This window comes from Condylostylus longicornis, unplaced genomic scaffold (genome assembly GCF_029603195.1).
Source record: "Condylostylus longicornis isolate FDR11 unplaced genomic scaffold, ASM2960319v2 ptg000044l, whole genome shotgun sequence".
NCBI lineage: Eukaryota > Metazoa > Arthropoda > Insecta > Diptera > Dolichopodidae > Condylostylus > Condylostylus longicornis.
The window spans coordinates 11,676,605-11,695,925 of record NW_026578013.1 but is presented as its reverse complement, the minus strand read 5'-3'; the positions used below and the strand labels follow the sequence as shown (position 1 = coordinate 11,695,925).

Here is a 19,321-nt window from a genome sequence, read left to right as displayed (position 1 = left end):
AAAATTGAGGCGTGAGTAACAAAAGTATTAAAGGCGAATGAAAAAAAAATCAAAGAAAAAAGAATCAAAAGTTTCTCGTTCCCGAATAATTGGAGAAGAGCACAGAAATACTTTTGTGGTTAAAAAAGAAAAGAAAAAATGGAAAGGAAAAGTTTTATTCACCTTTTTTTCTGTTTTTCAATACTTTAATTTTAAAATATTCTTAAAAAAATTTGAAAAAATGTTCTCAGTTTGCTAGTCTAATAATTTCCTACAATGAAGCTCTAACTCCAAAATTAAAATTTAGAACTACTAAAAGACAACTGGAAATTTCTGGGACCTAAAATAAAATGAAGAACGGGATAACCCATACATATAAGTTTTCGATATAACTTAGGGTAATGTATGAAATAAGAATTGGAATACAATTACAGTGAGTACACTTTTCATGAGCATCCAAACTATTGTTTTAGGAATTGAGAATTTTTCAAAATATAATTATGTAAAGTCAAAAGTAAAACAGTGTTAAACGTTAAATACTATTATAAAACTCAAGAACATAAATAAATGAATAAAGGTACTAAAATATTATTGGCGTAAGTAAAATATTGACAAAAAGCGTCACGAACAGAAATTTTCTTGTGTCATCTCAAGTTTGATTTAAATAAAATCTGGTGCTCCGGCGTCCATTAATTTACAAACAAAATCAAGTGTTGAACAAACTTTTCAACAATTTAAACCGCAAACTTTCAAACAAATATAAATAAATGTTAAATGTTGTTACAATAAGGAACTGCAGTATTTATAGGGAGCGCAAATGAATAACAATACTTACAAAATATTTACTTTCTAAAATCCTCAAATTAAAGTTCGCAAACTCAATTTATTGATATTCAAAAATTAATTTTTAAAAATGTGCTTTCCCGAAATCACCGTATAATATTACAACTTAATTTATTTTTTATCTCTTACACATTCTTCTTCTGAACTTGTTATTTTATACCATCATCACCCTTAAGTATGAAAATAAAAAAATGAAAAACCACACAGCTTTTGTCTTGCAAAAAAATTTTTCTTTATATTTTTCTATTTTTAGTTAAAGGTCATTTTCCCTTTCGCATTCAAAATATCATCTTGAACTCCTGAAGATCTCTTTTCTTGTATCCTGAAATATTTTGCGAAGAAAAAAAATATGATAGACAAGTTTTAAAGAAGTGAACAATTACTAAATAGTTTTTCATTTTTTTAAAGTTTATTTTAATAAAACGTCGCCCCGTCTTCTTTAAGCAAAAAAAATATATTGTATGTTACTTGCGGTCGAATATAATATTGAATTCTTTATAACTTTAATAAAAATTTAAAAATTAAATTTAATTAAATTGATCTTAAGAGTGTGGTGGTTTCTGCATTTAAAAATGGATTAATTAAATTATAATAAATTGTACAACTGGTGCCTTTTATAACTTTTAACTTCGTTTTGTCTAATAAAACAAAAGTCCAAACAAATTTCTTTTTGAACGTTCGCAATTTTGCCGAAATTGATTTAGAGTTACTTTAGTTGTCTTAAAACTAGTGCAAACATCTGAATTTTGAACATTTGAAATGTTTTCAACATGTTATTTCAAAATATAAATTTTATTTGTGACAATATTTTTTCAAATTTTATGATTTTACGACTACACGAGGCATAACCAATTTTTTGTTTTAATGAAAACATACGAAGAAAATGGTGTTCAAATTCTTGATAATTTATGAAGATGATTTTACAAATTTTTCCGCGACTTCTTGAATTTTATCTTTCACATAATGTTTAATTTTTAAAACTGATCAGTTAGAGCAACGATTGTCAAACACACTATGGCGACGCGACCACAAGTATGGTCGAGCACAGTATAAAAATGGTCGTCCGATAATGAAAACTTAAAATTTAATAAGTTTTTAGTTTGAATAATTCGATACTGGGGAGAGTAGATAAGATGATTAAAGAGCATGAACAACATAAAATCCATTAAATATTAATTCAAAAATTGAAAATCGACACAAAAATTTTTGTGGTCGCGCTGTCATGAATTTTAAGAAACACTACGTTAGAATAGTATGTTTTCAAAATTCCTGGTAAACGAACTAAAATTTTGATAAACATTTACTATAAATTTCATATATTAATAATTATTGAATATTTATTTAATATTTCTTATTTCAACTTTATCGTTTTGTTCCCAAAATATTTCCATTCAACAACCCGCAAGTCGTAGGTTACCAATTCCTGAATATATGCACAAATTTAAATGTGTTTACACACTTTATGAATTTTTAAAGCAACTACAAATTATTAGAGTAATGTACCTGATTATTTAAACCTTGTAGTAAAATTTAATGCTGACCATTCAATTTACCTAGAATATTTATACTACCCCTTTAAAATTTTCCTAAAAGCTCACCTTATTAAAGTAATTCCTTCTCAGAACACTTACTGTTATAGTTAGTGAGTTAGAGTGTTTATACACTGTGAGTTAGAGTGATTATTTACAGACTTGTACATTACAAAATAAAAAAAATGGATTTCATGCTCCAATTAATTCATATTTCTATTATTTATTTTCATTTTTAAAATTTTAAGGACATAACGAAAATCGTATCAAGGATATTTTTGCTTCTTCCAATTTTCAATTTAAATTATAATTAACTTACGATAAAAATTTTGTTTTAAACATAAAATGCTACAATTTCCTATATAAATTAATTTTAATTCACTACGAAGAATTTTTTATTTCTTTTAATTATTGTAACAAATAATTTTCGAATCAGTGATTTGAGTGTAACACTTGACAACGAATTCTTGAGCATAGTCTTGATTTTTCTTATATATTTTTTATTTTTCTATGAAATGAAAAACTTTAAAAATTTTTCTCCCCTTTTTTTTCTTGTTGTTGAAAAGGACATTCTTTCCTTCTAGTAAATAAATAAATTCTTGAATGATTTCGTTCTATAATTAGAAAAATATCATTGAAAAATTCGTTATCCTCCTTATGTTTTTGATTCTGTTATCTTCAAGAAAACAAGAAAATAAGAAAATAAAACAATTAAAAAAAATAATTAAGAAAAAAATGCGATTGTCTTTTTAAATAAGAAATTTGTCTTCTTAAATTTTCTTTTGCAAATTTGAATCGGAAATATAACTTCATAAAACTTAAAAAAGTATGAAGCACTTTAAGGACTTTTACTTTTAAATGGAACTTGTTGGAAATTGTAATATAACTGAAGTTTGTCCTAAAAATGAAGTCCATTTCAGCTGAAATTGTATAAAACGGAAGGAAATGAAATTAAATTGAAAATTTCGTTCCTAATTTATTAAATTTGTAATGTAATAAGAAGTTCCTTGTGCATTTTCAGCTGTACTGCTGTTCATTCTGTTTCTTGTGCATTTTTAGCTGTACTGTTCATTAATTTAGTTGAAGAAATTTGATGTTTACTGATTTGAATTTTAAAATTAATTTGATCAATCCAAAAAATCTGATCAAATTTAATAAGTTTAAAAGAATGTTTAAGATAATGGGAAAAATTTTGGCAAGAACAGTTAATGTTAATTTTGGGCTGGTATCAAAATTCAACAAACACGAAATTTGAATAATTTAGCAGTTCATGATATTTTATAATTAAAAGAAATTCATATTTTTTCTGGAAGATCTTCTGCATTACTTAATCAACTAAAGAAATTGCATATTTGAAAGACAAAATTCAAAAAAAATAACAATTTTCAAAATATTATGGTCGTCAATTCCTCTGCAAATACGAGTATGGCAAATATCTAGCAGTGGAATATTTTCAATATAAGATCCAAAATGTTCATTCATTTTAACTTAATTTTACACAAAAAAATAATAATTTCACAATTGTTTCTAGTCAAAAATTAAAAATAAATACTAAAGCTGATAAATCGGAATTAATGAACTTAATTAAAATAAGCTCAGAACTATTCGACATTTCAATTCGCGAATGTGACCAGCAAATGATTTTTCTTCTATCTAGGCGTTTAATCAAACTTTTCATTGAAGTCATTAACTATTTTTTAATCCAAAAATCAAAGGATTTTCTATTACAACCCCATTTTTAATATGAATTTTAATTATTTTCTCGCATTTATAATTGTGATTTTCAATTCAATCCTTCTAAACCATCGTTCATCAAACTTGTTATTTCCAAATCAAATAAAATTTTTTTCCATTTTATTTTTCTTCATTAATTTCAATTGTGATTTTACATAATGGTATGCTGTCAGACATAATAATATACCTTTAAGGATTCATTCAATTCATTGAAGAGTGGAATTATCGTTTTTATATGGGCATCAGTTTTAATTTTCAATCACAGTTTTTATAATTTATTATTCTTGCGATCCCATCATCGAGATTAATGTTTATTTTATAATAATTGCAGTTTAATTCTCGAATGCTATTTGCTATAAAATTTCATTTAAATTTATAGCAGCGAATAATGAAAGTGAATTTCGAACGAGCACAGTTGCTGCATGTATATGTATTTGCTTGCATTTATTTTCATAAAACATTTGAATTAAACTGGGGTCAAAAGAATGATTTGCTGGAAAGCACATTGTAGATTTTTTGTATTTTTTGTTTGCAATGTTTTTTTTATATTTTATAAAAGGAATATTTGTAGGAAGGAATACAAGTATAACAGAGTAACTTAAATTAACGTAGGGTTAAGATTTATAATTACAAGGTTGAGAAACATTATAAGTTTTTCAAAACAAGAAAATAAAATTTGAATCTATTGGCTTTGGAAAATTGGCTATTTACGATGATTTTAAGAAATTAAAAACATTTTTTAGTTTGAATAATTAAAATATTTTTTTTTAATATTTATTTATATATTACTGTGCCAGACGGCATAGACGGAAATGATGGCTGATGGTTCCGGTCAGCCTTGAATGGTTGGGAACGGTCTAGATCATTGGAACAATAGCCCGGGCCTATCTTATTCCAAAAAATTTGTATCTCTTTTGGAACCAAAGGACGGAAGCTAACCGCACTCCGGCCATCTGAAAAGGATGGGCATGGCGGAGAATGATATCTGCCGTCTATGCCTGGAAGACGACAAAACTGTGGACCACTTATTATGTCAATGCGATGCGGTGACTCGCCGCGATTTCGGAAGGGGCTTTGTGACCAAAACAGAGATCTCGCAGCTTGAGGTGGCTGCTATACTACAATTTGTAATGGACCTGAGGGTCTCGGTCCCCTACACTTGAAAAATAAAATTAATCTACTGGGTATACAATATATTCTATGATATATCGAAAAGAAATTTTGAAAACGAGGTTTGTTTCATATGTAGCACAAATCTTAAACTAGTATCATAATCTCTAACAATATGAAGTAGGTTTATGCAATATAAACGAAAATTTTATTTGAATTTCGAATTATAAAATTTATTATAATTTTTGCTTAAATTTTTGATTATTTAAATTATTTCACTATAATTAGTTACAAAATTATTTTTAATTTTTATTTCAGCTCATTTTAACTGGGTTATGTATAATTACGTTAGCAAGAAGAAGAAATCGCTACAGTTTTTTGGTAAGTAAATAAACAAGTCAATAAAATTTTTTTAATTTTATTAATGTACTTCTTATAGTATAAGCATCATTTAATTATTATTCATCAAAAAAAAAATTTTTTAAAAATGAAGAAACTGAATTATTATTTTTACTTGCAAAATTAAATTCCTGATTATTTATTACAAACTACAGGTCGAAAATTTCAACTATATGCAACCATTTTTACTATTTTTTGAATGCGTCAATCTGAAGCAACAAAATACATTTTTTACCATTTTTTGAATTATTAATTATTGCCTATGTGTCTATTTATGTAAATATGACAGCATTCTTAAATCTGGTACAATTTATTCTTGTGATTGGTTGGAAAGATCTTTCCTAAATATCATTTTTCGTTATTGTTGTTGGCTCCTTCAATATTTAAACTATATTTATGAACAAAAATTTAAAAAATAAAAATTAAAATACTGAAAAATTTTAAATAGTTTACAAATTTGACCTTAAAATTTCAATAGTCAAAAAATTTTAAAAACTAATTACCTTAAGCTTCAATTTTTTTCCCATTGTTGTTTTAAAACCCATTAAAGTACACATACAAAACACATACACTCTAACGCTTGTAACAACTCAGAAAAAAACGTAATTCATTTTCTCTTTTGCAAAATAAATAAAAGAATCTTTAAGTAAATCTTTTTATTAACACAAATTATGTTCATTTCATTTAGTTAATTCTATAATTTATCTTTTCAATAAAAAAAAGCAAAATTAATTTCATTTTTTAACACCCTCTTCATTTGGAGTACTTTTATTTTTCTGCTTCTTCAAACTTGAAGAATCTAAGAAAAATTTAGAATCAAAACTAAATTATAAAAAATAAAGTAGTTAAGAATTTTTCCACGATTTTCCAACTTAACACCAAAAATGTTCTCCCTACAAAAAAAACAGCAAAATTAAAATTTTTTACTCTATAAGGAAGCAAAAAAAAAATACTAGCTGCGGAGAAAAAATAGGACACCAAAAAAAATTAGTGAAAGAAAAAAAGAAAAGAAAAAGAGAAATCAATAATTCAACAGATTTTCTTCTTATTCTTCCTCTTCTTGTTTTTTTTATAATTTTCTATGCTCTTCGATTTCAGTTCTTCAACATCCATCAGTCATCATTTAGAAAATTTTTTTAAAATATTCTACTTCTCCTTTTTCAATTCCGACCCTATTATTTTTTAATTCATAACCTAAAATTCATTTTGAATATAAACTAGGCAGCCTGCCTATTTTCCACCTTCCTTCTACTTGATAATATTTCAACTACTTGTTAGCTACTTTCTTAGAAGAGATAAGCAAGATGTGAATGGAGAATACTAAAAACTCATTTTGAAGATTCTAGAAAACCTATAGATATTTTTGTATAAGTGTATAAAATCCTCGAAATATTTGATTAACTCAAAAAAATAGAAATCCAATATAAGAGACCATACCATACAAATATTATTTTTCTCTGCATATATACTCGTATTTATATATACTATATGTGTGTATGTATGCCTGCCTTTATATTTGTTTTCCTTCCGTTTCCGTTTCCTCTTCTTTTATATAATTTTTTTTTGTTTTTTATGCTTTCTCTCTTAACTTTTCAATATCAGATCAATCATTTCATATTCTTAAATAAGAAGAAAAAAATCTCTTGTAAATTAAGAAAGAAAAATAGAAAAAAAATTTTAAAGTTCGTCCTTAATTTGCATTCCACCAAAAGAAAATTGGGCAAAAATTAAAAAAAAAAACGATGCAAAAAAAATTGTTCTCATTTTTTTCTCTTCCTTGTTGCTTTTCTACTTTCCCAATGATCAAAGCAAATTACTTGTGTCGAGTACATTAAAGTCTCCAAGATAAAAAAGAAAAAAACACAAAAGCCAAACCGGACATCAAAAACATACAAAAAAAATTTTAACGATTTATAAAAATTTTATTCTCGTCATTAATAAATAAGAATGATGAAAAATTTTACGGATTGAAGAAGGCCAAACATGTGATTAAAGAAAGAGGACAAAACCAAATAAAGAAAATTTAAATGAAAATTAAAGTTTAAACTCACACAACGGTTTTACAAACAGCAAGTTTTCCTAATTTCTTTAAAAAAATTGGTCTCATTTTAATGGCAATATTTAATTAAAAATATATTTTACATACACTTAATGAAATTTTTTTTGTTGAAAATTTCTTAATGTTTACAAAGAAATTAGTTCTTATTGTGATCTGTGAGTTTCAACATACTCAAATTAAAAATTCATTAAAAATTCTCACGTATCTAATTAAGTTTCATCAACCTGAAATCAACTGACGATTTCAGTTATAATTTATTCCATGACATTCCAAAATTTCAGTACTTTTTTATTAGGCACGGCTGCTAGCGACTAATATTTTAATTTTAAAAAATCTCTTAGCAAAATCGGCATGTCTCGCAAATTTGAATCTCTTAATAAAACTTAATAAAATATTATGCTCTGACCAATCGATACGTCTTCGATATTTGAACAATAAAATCAAAGAATGTCATCATTTTGCATATTAAGCCGAAAACACTGAAATAATTCATTAATAATTTGAAAATGTTTGAGAAATATTAATATAATCCGCTCTCTACAATTGAATTTTGTTTAACTTTAACACCCTTTGGGTTTTTTCTTACACCAAAACAATTAAAGTCTAATTATCTAAGTTTGACGGTATTAAAAATTTCACCATCGTTCAAATGGGAATGCAATAATAATGATAAGTAAATTGATAGCCACCCCCTCCTCCCCCAGTCATTTAAATTAATCATATGTACTCTTTTGTTGAGTTTTAAGGTTTTTTTCATAATAATTAATAACCTTTTTTTAGAATATTAGTTTAGGCTCTTTTAATAATAGTTTCATAATTTTATTGTCCTTTCGCTATAATTTGCTCAATTTTTCAAATACTAGAACAACATCCTTAAATTTTTCTGTAGACGGACAAAGAAAACACAAATTTTTTTTTTTTTTAATTTTTTTTTTGTTTTGGAATAGACATGTAAAAATAAACAAATGAGGAAAAAAATTATAACGGAAAAATATTTTTTCTTATTTTCATTCTAATTTTCATAACTAATGTTTTTCAGGATGACCACCTTAGGCGTGTCATAATGTCCTTTTTTCTCTTTTCATTTTACTTTTACTTAGCACAGGATGTTTATACTTTTTTTCCAATTCGGTTTATTTTTTTTTTTTTGTCATTTCTATTTTATGTCCTTGCCAGCGTCTTTAATCATCAAAACAAAATTTTTGTTTTATCTTTATAGCATTCAATCTCATACTTCTTATCCTTGTTATATTTCAGTCTGTCTATTGTGAATATAATTATGTTTACATACACATATTCGTCGACAGATACATACATACATATGCATGAAATTTTATGTATGAATACAAAATGTAAACATTCATTTTATCATTGCCATTATTTGTTTACTTTATAAACAGAATGCTTGCCTGCCTATACTAAAAATAATTCTATTTAAAAACAAAAAAAATAAACTGATATTCACTTTCGCAGAAAACAAAGATAAAAATGAAAAATTTTTGTATGAAAAAATGAAAAAGGATTTTCTTTAAAACAAAGAATCTTTGATATGCCATTATTAAAATATGAAAAATGTTGACATAAAGCAAATTTTTCCCATTTTTCTTTCTTTTCACTTAAATACACATACATATATATTAATTTATATATATATATTTTCTATTTTCAAGGACATTGAAAATATTAAAACAAAAGAAACCAAAAAAGAAGAAATAAAAACGTTATACAATCAACATAGTCGTGTACATAAGACAACCCAAACTCCAAAGAAAAAAATAAAGAAATATTAAATAAATAAAAAATTTGTATTGTAAATGAATATTTATGGTGTCAAAATTATTAGCAGAAAAATTCTAAATCATGAAAATTTATTAAAGTAACCATAAATTTAAAACAAGAGAAACGTATGCGTTCTAGGGAGCTGTCATCAGCCAAAAAAAAAGCACATAATATTCTTTATTAAAGAGAATAATCAGGGTTAGTGTTTACACAATAAATTTATTTTTTTCATAGAAAATGCCAAAGAAATTTAAGAAGAGATCTGAAACCAAACTTTTAACCTTATTGAAATTTTTCAAAATTATTAAATTGAGCGAAAAAAAGTGAATTTTCAAATTAATGATAAGTCTTTTATGTATAAAATTAAGAGGATTGAGGGAACTCATTATAAATTAAGGAGATTGAGGGAAAATTAGAGCTAGAATGAATTGTTAGACATTATAGATACTAGATAAATAAATTTTTAACTTCAATTTATGTACGTATATAAAATTTGCTTAAGTATTCTACCTATATTAATTATAAGTAAATAACCATAAAATGTATTGTAAACCAGATTTTAAAATCATCCAGCTGATTCTCTGATTTAAAATGAAATTATACAAGAAATGGAATTGAAACTTTTATATTCTTGTAAAATTGAGTAAATTTGGGCAAGATTCTTGGCAAAAAAAGTGAATAATTGTTAATGTTTCTGGGATTCCATCGATTCGTCCGATAAATATAATTTCATCGATAAATATAATGGTGTACTGCGTAAAATAACCTAATCTGATTCACAGATGTATAGAGAGATAATCAACAACTTTCTTTCAAATATTTTATTGTTCTAATTCAGGGTATTAAGGAAATTAACTTATAATTTTTTTTAGATCGGGGGTCAGATATCAAAGTTTAACTAGGCAACGATTTTGTACTTCTTACAACGTCTACAAGGAAGTAGTTTCTTCAAATTTAGTAATAGAATTGTGTTTGTTAGCGGTGCTAAGTGCCGAACTTTTCCGGGAATTCGAAAAGCATAAACTTCTACTAAGAGTGACTTTATGCAACACTCTCGCTATAGTAAACAATACACCAATACACAGTAATATGTGGTTGGTTATGTGCTGACCACATCAGATTGTTTCATTTATATTTCTATATCTGTAATTTAACTTTTGCATTAATTGTGATTACATCTTAATATAGCAACCACACTTTCAAAAGTTTTATTTTCAAATACTAAAAAGTTTATGTCTTCAATATAGTTTTATTAATCTATAAACTAATATATTTTCCAATTAATTTAATTAAGCAATTTAGTACAATAAGATTAGTTTGGTATGTGGACTATCAATGGGGAATTTTTTTGTACAGTTTAAGTGGATTAAGAAAATCAAGCATTTAAGAAAATGAAAAATATTCAACAGTTAATGGAATAAAAATTACTCTAAAATTTTATTAGCCCCAACGAAACTATAATAATCACATATATACAATTCAAGAATAAACTCTCCCCGTGCCTCGTTCTTTCCACTTGTTCTATAATTTCATTGTTAATTAATAAATCTTTCGATCTAAAACAATAATTTTTTGTTAGTCAAATTGTGTTGGTAAGTATTCCTTGAATATTCATTGAAGCGCAATGAGAATTTTGTTTTACCAAGCGTAAACGAAAATTAAAAAAAAAATTCATAAATTACCCACAGATTAAACGGAAAATCATTAAAGCATGTTTGAGGGTCATTCTTAAACCTTGTGATTCTCACACCCTCATAATTTTGCGCGGTTTTTTCTATTATCCTTCGGAAAAAATTCTATATTATATCTATAATAATTAGTGTTGTATATCTTATTATGCTATGCAAACAAAAATTTATTTATACTGGATCCTATATAAGATTTTCTTCCTCATCCTTGAGTTCAAAATAAATAAAAAAAAATCAGGGAGAAAAACAATTTTAATCAGAATTATTGGTGTGCACATACACAACTACGAGTATATATTTTTATGCATACACATAAATTTTTATAAGATCTTTATTTGATTTTATCACTTTCCCTATGTACATAATACAGATACAGAATAGAACAGAATGGACTTCAGAAATATTAAATATATTAGTCCGAATGTATTTTGTATATATTTGCGAATAAACATATATTCAAGTATATGAAGATCCACATGATATAGACGGATTTTATATCTTTATACATTTATTATCATTCTCTATCCTTACAATATCTTAATTTACTTAACCCAAATATATAAATTGGACAAGAAGAAAAAACAATAATTTTATTTTTAAGGATATAAAATGTTTTTACTACATAAAAGACATTATTATAGCACCTAAAAAATTTTAAGGATTCGTTCTATTTAAGTGGAATTGTTTAAATAGTAACTGTTTTGGTTCATTTATTGTTGTAAAAATACGAACAACATTCTTTATGCTTTCTGAAACAAAGTAATACTAAACTATTAAATTAACTTGCCATACGTGCTCAATGTAATTTAAAATATTTCAAAATTGTAAAGATCTAAAAATCAACTCACTATTCCAAACTCTTGATTTGGGTACCCTTGGATAATACCAAGCTTCTTATTTTTGAAAAACAAACTTGAACTGAATTCAATATTTAGAAAATCCTCGGGTAATTTTAATTCTGATTCTGTATGCGATTTTTCAAAGAAATAACAGTAAATTTGACGCTATAAACACTAAAATAATTTCTTATAGGCTAGAGAAAAGTATATCAGAATATTATTTCAGAATTGAACTAATATATAGTTCCCAAAAACCATTCTCTTTTCCAATTGCTGCCATCACTTGGGCGGAAGATCGTGACATTTTTAGAATTTAGATTTTAGAATTGGCTTGGATTTGCTTTTGATTTCGATTACGAAATTTTAATTCAAATAATTTCTATAATATTTTCAATAGAAGATATTGTGGTTAACTTGTGAACATAATTCATTATTTCGTTGAAAATGTATTTAGTCTAACAAATTAATGCTAAAAACTTATGAAAATATATTTATGAATAACTAATCTACATAATAGAAGAATCTAACTGGCAAATAATCATACAAAAACATACTAAAACTGGGAGCTATTTCTTAAACGTATAATTAATTATTTTCTATTATATTAAAAAGAATAATAATTTGAATGGAGAATTTTTTTACTTTTCTTCATCGGAAATACAATAATGAAACCAACTAAAAATTTATACTTTTGTATAGTCATAATACGGTTTTGATAAATTGACTCTGAATTGAAAGCACTTAATGAAATATAATTCTTCTATTATAGCATTTATTAGTTTTAAAAAGGAGTTTTTCTAAAAATTACACATATATATGTATATGCATGTGTAGAGAATCCGAAATATTTTGTACGTTGTATTCAATTAGTGAAATAATTAATAGCCGTATTCTAATCTAGGATTATATAAACTAAATATAAAAAACTACTGGATAATTTAAAGAAACTTTTTAGCTTTATTTGCTGAAAGAGTTCTGTTGAAATTGTTATTAAAATTAAATTAATACTTTTTCTTAAAATAACCAAATAACTCTCTCAAAATACTCAATTATAAAATCAGGCTGCATTCTGCGTCTCGCTTTTTTATTCATCGTGTGTGAAAGGCATAATACTAGTTTTTTTCACTTTTTCAGAAATGTGATTTTAATTAGTATTAACCACTCTAGTGTTAAATTGTTATAAAGAAAGTTCGGTAACTTTCATTTATCACTAGTGTAATGGGTATATAGGTATATTCAGTGAAAGTTCCTCCAGAATTGTTTTTTTTTAACAATTCAGGCATTCAATCAAATATTAAAAAAGTTTTTTCTTACCTTTAAATTTTTTTGTTTAAACAATATTAATTTTCCAATTTTTTACATGTTAACAAAAATGTAAGCCTTTGTTCTTAAAAAAATCTATGATCACCTGAGTTTTAACAATTTTAAAATAATAATATAATAATTTTAGTGAACAGTTCTCTCTTTGCTTGTAACGAGTGCACTTGTATTATACGGCAATAATTAAACATACAAACAGTTATAAAACAACAAAAAAATTAAGAATAAAATTAATACCAAAATAAAACGAAGAATTAGTGTAAAATTACTTACTGCGGATGAACCGCATGTAATTTCAAAAATGGCAAGAAAAAAAACAAATTCTAAGAGTGGTAGTACCACATCTAAAGTTAATACTAGTAATTTTTACGCACCATTACAAACGATAGACGATAATAGTTCTAATATGGACAATCACATTGATGATGAAAGCATCATAACTAGTGACGTAGAAAGCAAACATGTGCTTCCTCCAATTACTATAATAAAAAAGAAAGCAAAAGATGTTCATGAGCTTTTAAAAGCCTGTGAAATTGACGATTATTATATTAGATCGATTTCGATTGGGATTAAAACATATTGCAAGTCTGTAGAATCAAACAACAAACTCATTTCTGCGTTAAATCAACAAAAATATGAATTCTTTACTTATGATTCAAAAGATATGAAACCTTTTAAGGCTGTGTTATCGGGTTTGGAGGCATTAGAACCAGCTGAAATCATAAAATACTTAAATAATAAAGGTTTAAAATGTATTGAAATAAAGAAAATTACTAAAAATACGCAATCTAATTATGAGTTAAACTTGTACATTGTGTACATTGAAAAAGGTACAACAACTTTAAATGAATTAAGGAATAAGTTTTGCTACATCCATAACACTAAAGTTCGTTGGGAACGTAAGATCTCACAAAAAAAAAATTACCCAGTGTTACAACTGCCAAATGTATGGCCACGGTTCTAAAAACTGTAAAGTTGTTACAAGATGTGCATATTGCGCTGGTTCGCATCAAACTTCATTATGTGACAGAAAGGTTAGCAAAAAATGTGCCAATTGCAGTGGTAATCATTATTCGTTTGATGATGTATGCCCTAATAAAATCACTTATCTCGCTTTGGTTAATCGTAAAAATCAAACATTACGGAAAACTACTACTTCAAGCAACAAAAATTATAACAACATCAGTGCTGATTACAATACCTTATTTCCAAATTCCCTTGGTGTCTGCAACAACAACAACAACAACAATAAAAACAACACACTGTCTTCACTACAGGTACCTTGGAGCAATATAATTAACAATACTAATAATGTAAATGGTCAAAACAACAATCATACGATTAGAGGTAATTTTAATAATAATGTAGATAGTAATATTAATACCTGCAATAATAATAATGAAAATAACAATAACAACAATTTTAATAATTTAAATGACACAAATTGTAATTTATTTTCTGTAGACGAAATTTTAAAATTAACTAAAGAAATTTTAGGTAAATTAAGCCAATGTAAAAACAAACATGAGCAGTTTATGATTATAACCGAACTCTCGGTAAAATATTTGTATTCAAAATGATCTCTTCTAACAAAATTAATATCATAATTTGGAATGCTCGTTCTATAGCAAATAAAAGTATTGAATTTTTTAATTTTCTCCAGTCGAATGATATTCATGTGGCCTTGATATGTGAAACTTGGTTAAATCCTACAATTAATTTAGCTTCACCTTACTACAAAATATATAGAAACGATCGCAGGGATGGCAAGGGTGGAGGTGTTGCCATAATTGTAAAGGGCGTTTTGGAGCACTCTCCCTTACCTGTGTTGCAAACTGAGCTGATTGAAAATATAGGTTTAAAAATAACTACTAGTGATGCTCAAACATTTAAACTCTATGCAGTATACTTTTCGGCCACTAAAAATTATATAAATAAATTAAACTTAGATAAAAAAATTAAACGTGAAAAAATTAAAACTTTGTATAAAAATGATTTGCTGAGGGTCTCAAGGATCACGGGCAATTATATTGTTGGTGGCGACTTGAACTCTAGGAACAGGAACTGGGGCTGTGCTCGGGCTAACTGTTGGGGAAATGTTCTAAATGACCTGTTGCAAACTAATAAATTTACACTGCTTTATCCCTCCGAACCTACATATTGTCCAGCTAATGCAGATTCTCAACCTTCTACACTTGACTTTTTTCTCACAAATTCACCTGATTTTTGTTCTCAACCTATGGTTCTTGATAATCTATCGTCTGACCATCTTCCGGTGGGGGTGCAAATTAGTGGATCGGTTGTTAGTACTGATAATACCTATTTGGATTTTCATAACGCAAATTGGCCTTGTTATCGGGCTTATTTAAAGGATAGGTTTTGTGGTTCTAGTAACGGTGATACTATTGCTCACTTTTACGAAATAGATAACATGGTATCTAATTTAACTTCAGAAATCAAAACAGCACTTGAAATGGCGGTTCTCAGAAAAAAAATAAATACCTATAATACGATGTTGCCTCCTTATTTGGTTTCACTAATTAATCGTAGAAACTCAGTCAGAAGGAAGTGGATTCGCAATCGTTTATTGTTATATTATGCACAGTTGAGGCAGTTGAATTATAATATTAGGACTGAAATTATAGAATACAGAAATAAAAAGTGGTCTAGTACACTAGGCTCCCTGAACAGGGGTGGGAAACCTTTCTGGAAGTTAGTTAAAATTGTTAAAACTAAAAATAAATATATTCCGGCTCTTAAGGATAGTAATTCGATTCACATTACAAATATTGAAAAAGCTAATGCTTTAGGGAAAAACTTTTATAATAAACATAAGAATAACGATGTCTTAGGTGATGCTGTCACTATTTCGCAGGTCAATATTTCTGCTGGACAGATAGATGGCTTGGACATCGAAAGTTTTGAACCTATAACATCTCACGTAATAAATCACGTCATTTCTGCTTTAAAAACAAAAAAAATCACCTGGTGCAGATCTTATTACAAACTTATGTATTAAAAAACTTCCTAATTGTACAAAGCTTTATTTGAGTTCAATTTATAACGCTTGCTTGAGGCTCGGCTATTTCCCTAACGCTTGGAAGGAGGCATACGTTATCGCAATTCCTAAGCCGGGAAAGCCTCCTGGCGACGTTAACAGTTACCGTCCGATAAGTCTACTCAGTAACCTGTCAAAAATATTTGAAAAAATTATTAAAATTAGACTAAATGAATTCATCGAAACAGAAGAATTGCTTCCTAATGAGCAGTTTGGATTTAGAGAAGGCCATAATACATTGCATCCATTATTGCGTGTTAAAAATTATGTTAAAGCAAATTTCCAGGACAAAAAATCGGTTGGCTTGGTGACTCTTGACATTAACTCGGCATTTGACACGGTGTGGCATAGGGGACTACTGCATAAGCTTAAAATGTATAGATTTCCTGTGTATTTAATTAAAATAATTCGAAGTTTTCTTCATGATAGGAAGTTTAGAGTTTCTGTAAATGGTATATTCTCTGACTATCATCAAGTGGAGGCTGGTGTGCCCCAGGGCTCAGTTCTGGGGCCCATATTATATAACGTATATACTTCTGATATGCCATTAACTCGAAACACCATACTATCAATTTTCGCCGACGATACTGCGATTTATTGTGCAGACACTGGTTGCAACCAAATTTTAAATAACTTGCAAAATGCACTAAATGGTCTATCTGAATACTTTACTAAATGGAAGATTAAAATTAATGTTTCAAAAACCAACTCCATCTTTTTCACAAGAAGAAGAAAACCATGTTACTTACCAGCTACAATGTTAAAACTAAATAATGAAAAAATAAAGTGGCTCGATACAGTTAGGTATCTTGGTATTAACTTCGATAAGAAGTTAACTTTTGCCAACCATATATCTGCTACTGTAAATAAAGTTAATAAATACATTCGAATATTATATCCTTTTATCAACAGGAAATCTGAGCTCTCTATAAAAAATAAATTAATTTTGTTAAAAACTGTTTTTCAACCTATTATTCTGTACGGAGCACCGGTATGGGGTGATTGTGCATCAACTCACATACAAAAACTACAGGTGTCACAAAATAAGATAATGAAATTAATGCTCAATCTTCCATTTTATTTCTCAACAAAAAAGTTACACGACAAGGCTGGCATGGATACCATTATAAATAAAATTACAAATATATCCGACAAATTTATAACCAAGACACAAATGTCAAATAATCCTTTGATTAAAAATTTATTTTAAATAACAATTTATAAAATAGTATGTAAGATAGTTTTAGTTTAGTTATTAAGTTTTAGCATAAATAAGATTCAGAAAAGGTTTTTATACACTCCATTTTCCTTAATTAATAAAGTAATAAGTTAAGTTCTAAAATTAAAAGAGAAAAAAAAAAAAATTAATAATATTAACAGCTGTAAAGAATCAAATTTCTGTATCTCTGTAAATATAGTATATACTTATAAGAAAATTTGTCAATTTATGGAGTTAAATAAAATAAAATAAAATAAAATAAATTTTAGTGAAATTTAATAAATACAGTTTGAATATATCTTAACAAAAACGTAAAATTTACTCAATCACTGGCCACTTATTTTGTGTCGTAAAATTTAAAAAAAAATTTATTCTTCTTCATTTGTAGATTTTACTTAATTTGCATATTTATAGGGGCAAAATAAACTAAAAATTTCTTGACATTTTAATTTTCTTAGTGAGTCAACACGTTCTCATTAATACTTTGTCATTCATATAATTATTTTAACTGAGTCTGAGTTATTCCATGCACATAATAGTATTAAAATTTTTTGAAGATCTGTTCAAACCTTGCACCATATGAATTTCATATCTTAAAACTCTGTTACACATATACATCTGATGCAAATCTGATATTAATAAGTTTAAGTAATAATTCACCAATTAATTGAACTACTTTAAATATGATTAATTAATTTCTTTAAATATTGAATGAAAATTCAGAATACAAATGAGAAAATTACTATGATAATTTTAATGTAAGTAAAAGTGACAAATTTGCGGACATCTTCTCAAACAAAGTTGAAAATATTAAGAAAATCTTTTGATGCTTTTGCAACAAATTCTTATTGTCCACATTAAAATTTTAAATGAAGGTATTGCATTTTTGTTAAAATTTGAAAAATGCTTTTGAAAGCAAAATTTTTATATTGTTGGTCAAAATTTCGCAATTTTGCAATTTTAGATTAGCAATTTATTATTATCCTTATTTATTAATTGATAAATATAAAAAATTTTACATGTATACAAAGAAAATTTCCAATCCCCTTTTTTAACTTTTTTTTTCTAAAATGCTTTTAAATTGAATCTAGTTTAATTGGACAACTTCATTGTCAATAAAGACACGAAACATAATATATTTTTTTCAAATTTTCTCCTTTTACATTGTAGTATAACGTGAAAATTGCAAAATTGTATAAACAAAAAAAAAACGAAGAATAATAGAAAAAGGCATTTTCCTACTCCAATTCAACAAAAATGTCAATTATACAAAAAATATAAAAAAAAAAATTATTTGTTAAACTCAAACATTCCTTTATTTATAAAACTACACATACTCACACACAACTACTGACATTTTATTTTTAAAATGAAATAATTTTCACACCTATACATATTTCTAGTACGATAAAACTGACATGTGTCAATAAACTTAATCCTTTTTTGTTATAATTGACAGGATTGGCTGTCTGCAGATAAATAGAAAATTAAAAAATAAGAAAAAACAACGACACAAACACAATAAATAGAAAAATGGACGACACATATTAAATCCCAAATCACAACTCACCTCCCTCGATTTCTGCAAACAGATTTTTTTTTTCATTATTATATTATATAAAATATTTTCCAAATTTAATCTTATATTATAAAAAATTATTCATATATCCAAACAAATCAAGGGATAAATATACATTACATATTTATAAGTGCAAACATGTACATATGTACATATGTAAATATGGAATTTTTAAAATCTTATTAA

The 19,321-nt window shown here is 26.4% G+C and overlaps 1 protein-coding gene across 1 annotated transcript in view; it reads left to right on the top strand.

Annotated features, from left to right (window-relative positions):
- The first annotated feature begins 5,053 nt into the window (after positions 1-5,053).
- LOC129610430 (putative uncharacterized protein DDB_G0286901) overlaps positions 5,054-19,321 on the top strand; it is a 53,469-nt gene continuing 39,201 nt past the window's right edge. The window contains exons 1-2 of the mRNA XM_055522999.1: positions 5,054-5,212; positions 5,514-5,576. Coding sequence (XP_055378974.1) covers positions 5,054-5,212; positions 5,514-5,576 — 222 coding nt within the window. The remainder of the gene's footprint in view (positions 5,213-5,513; positions 5,577-19,321) is intronic.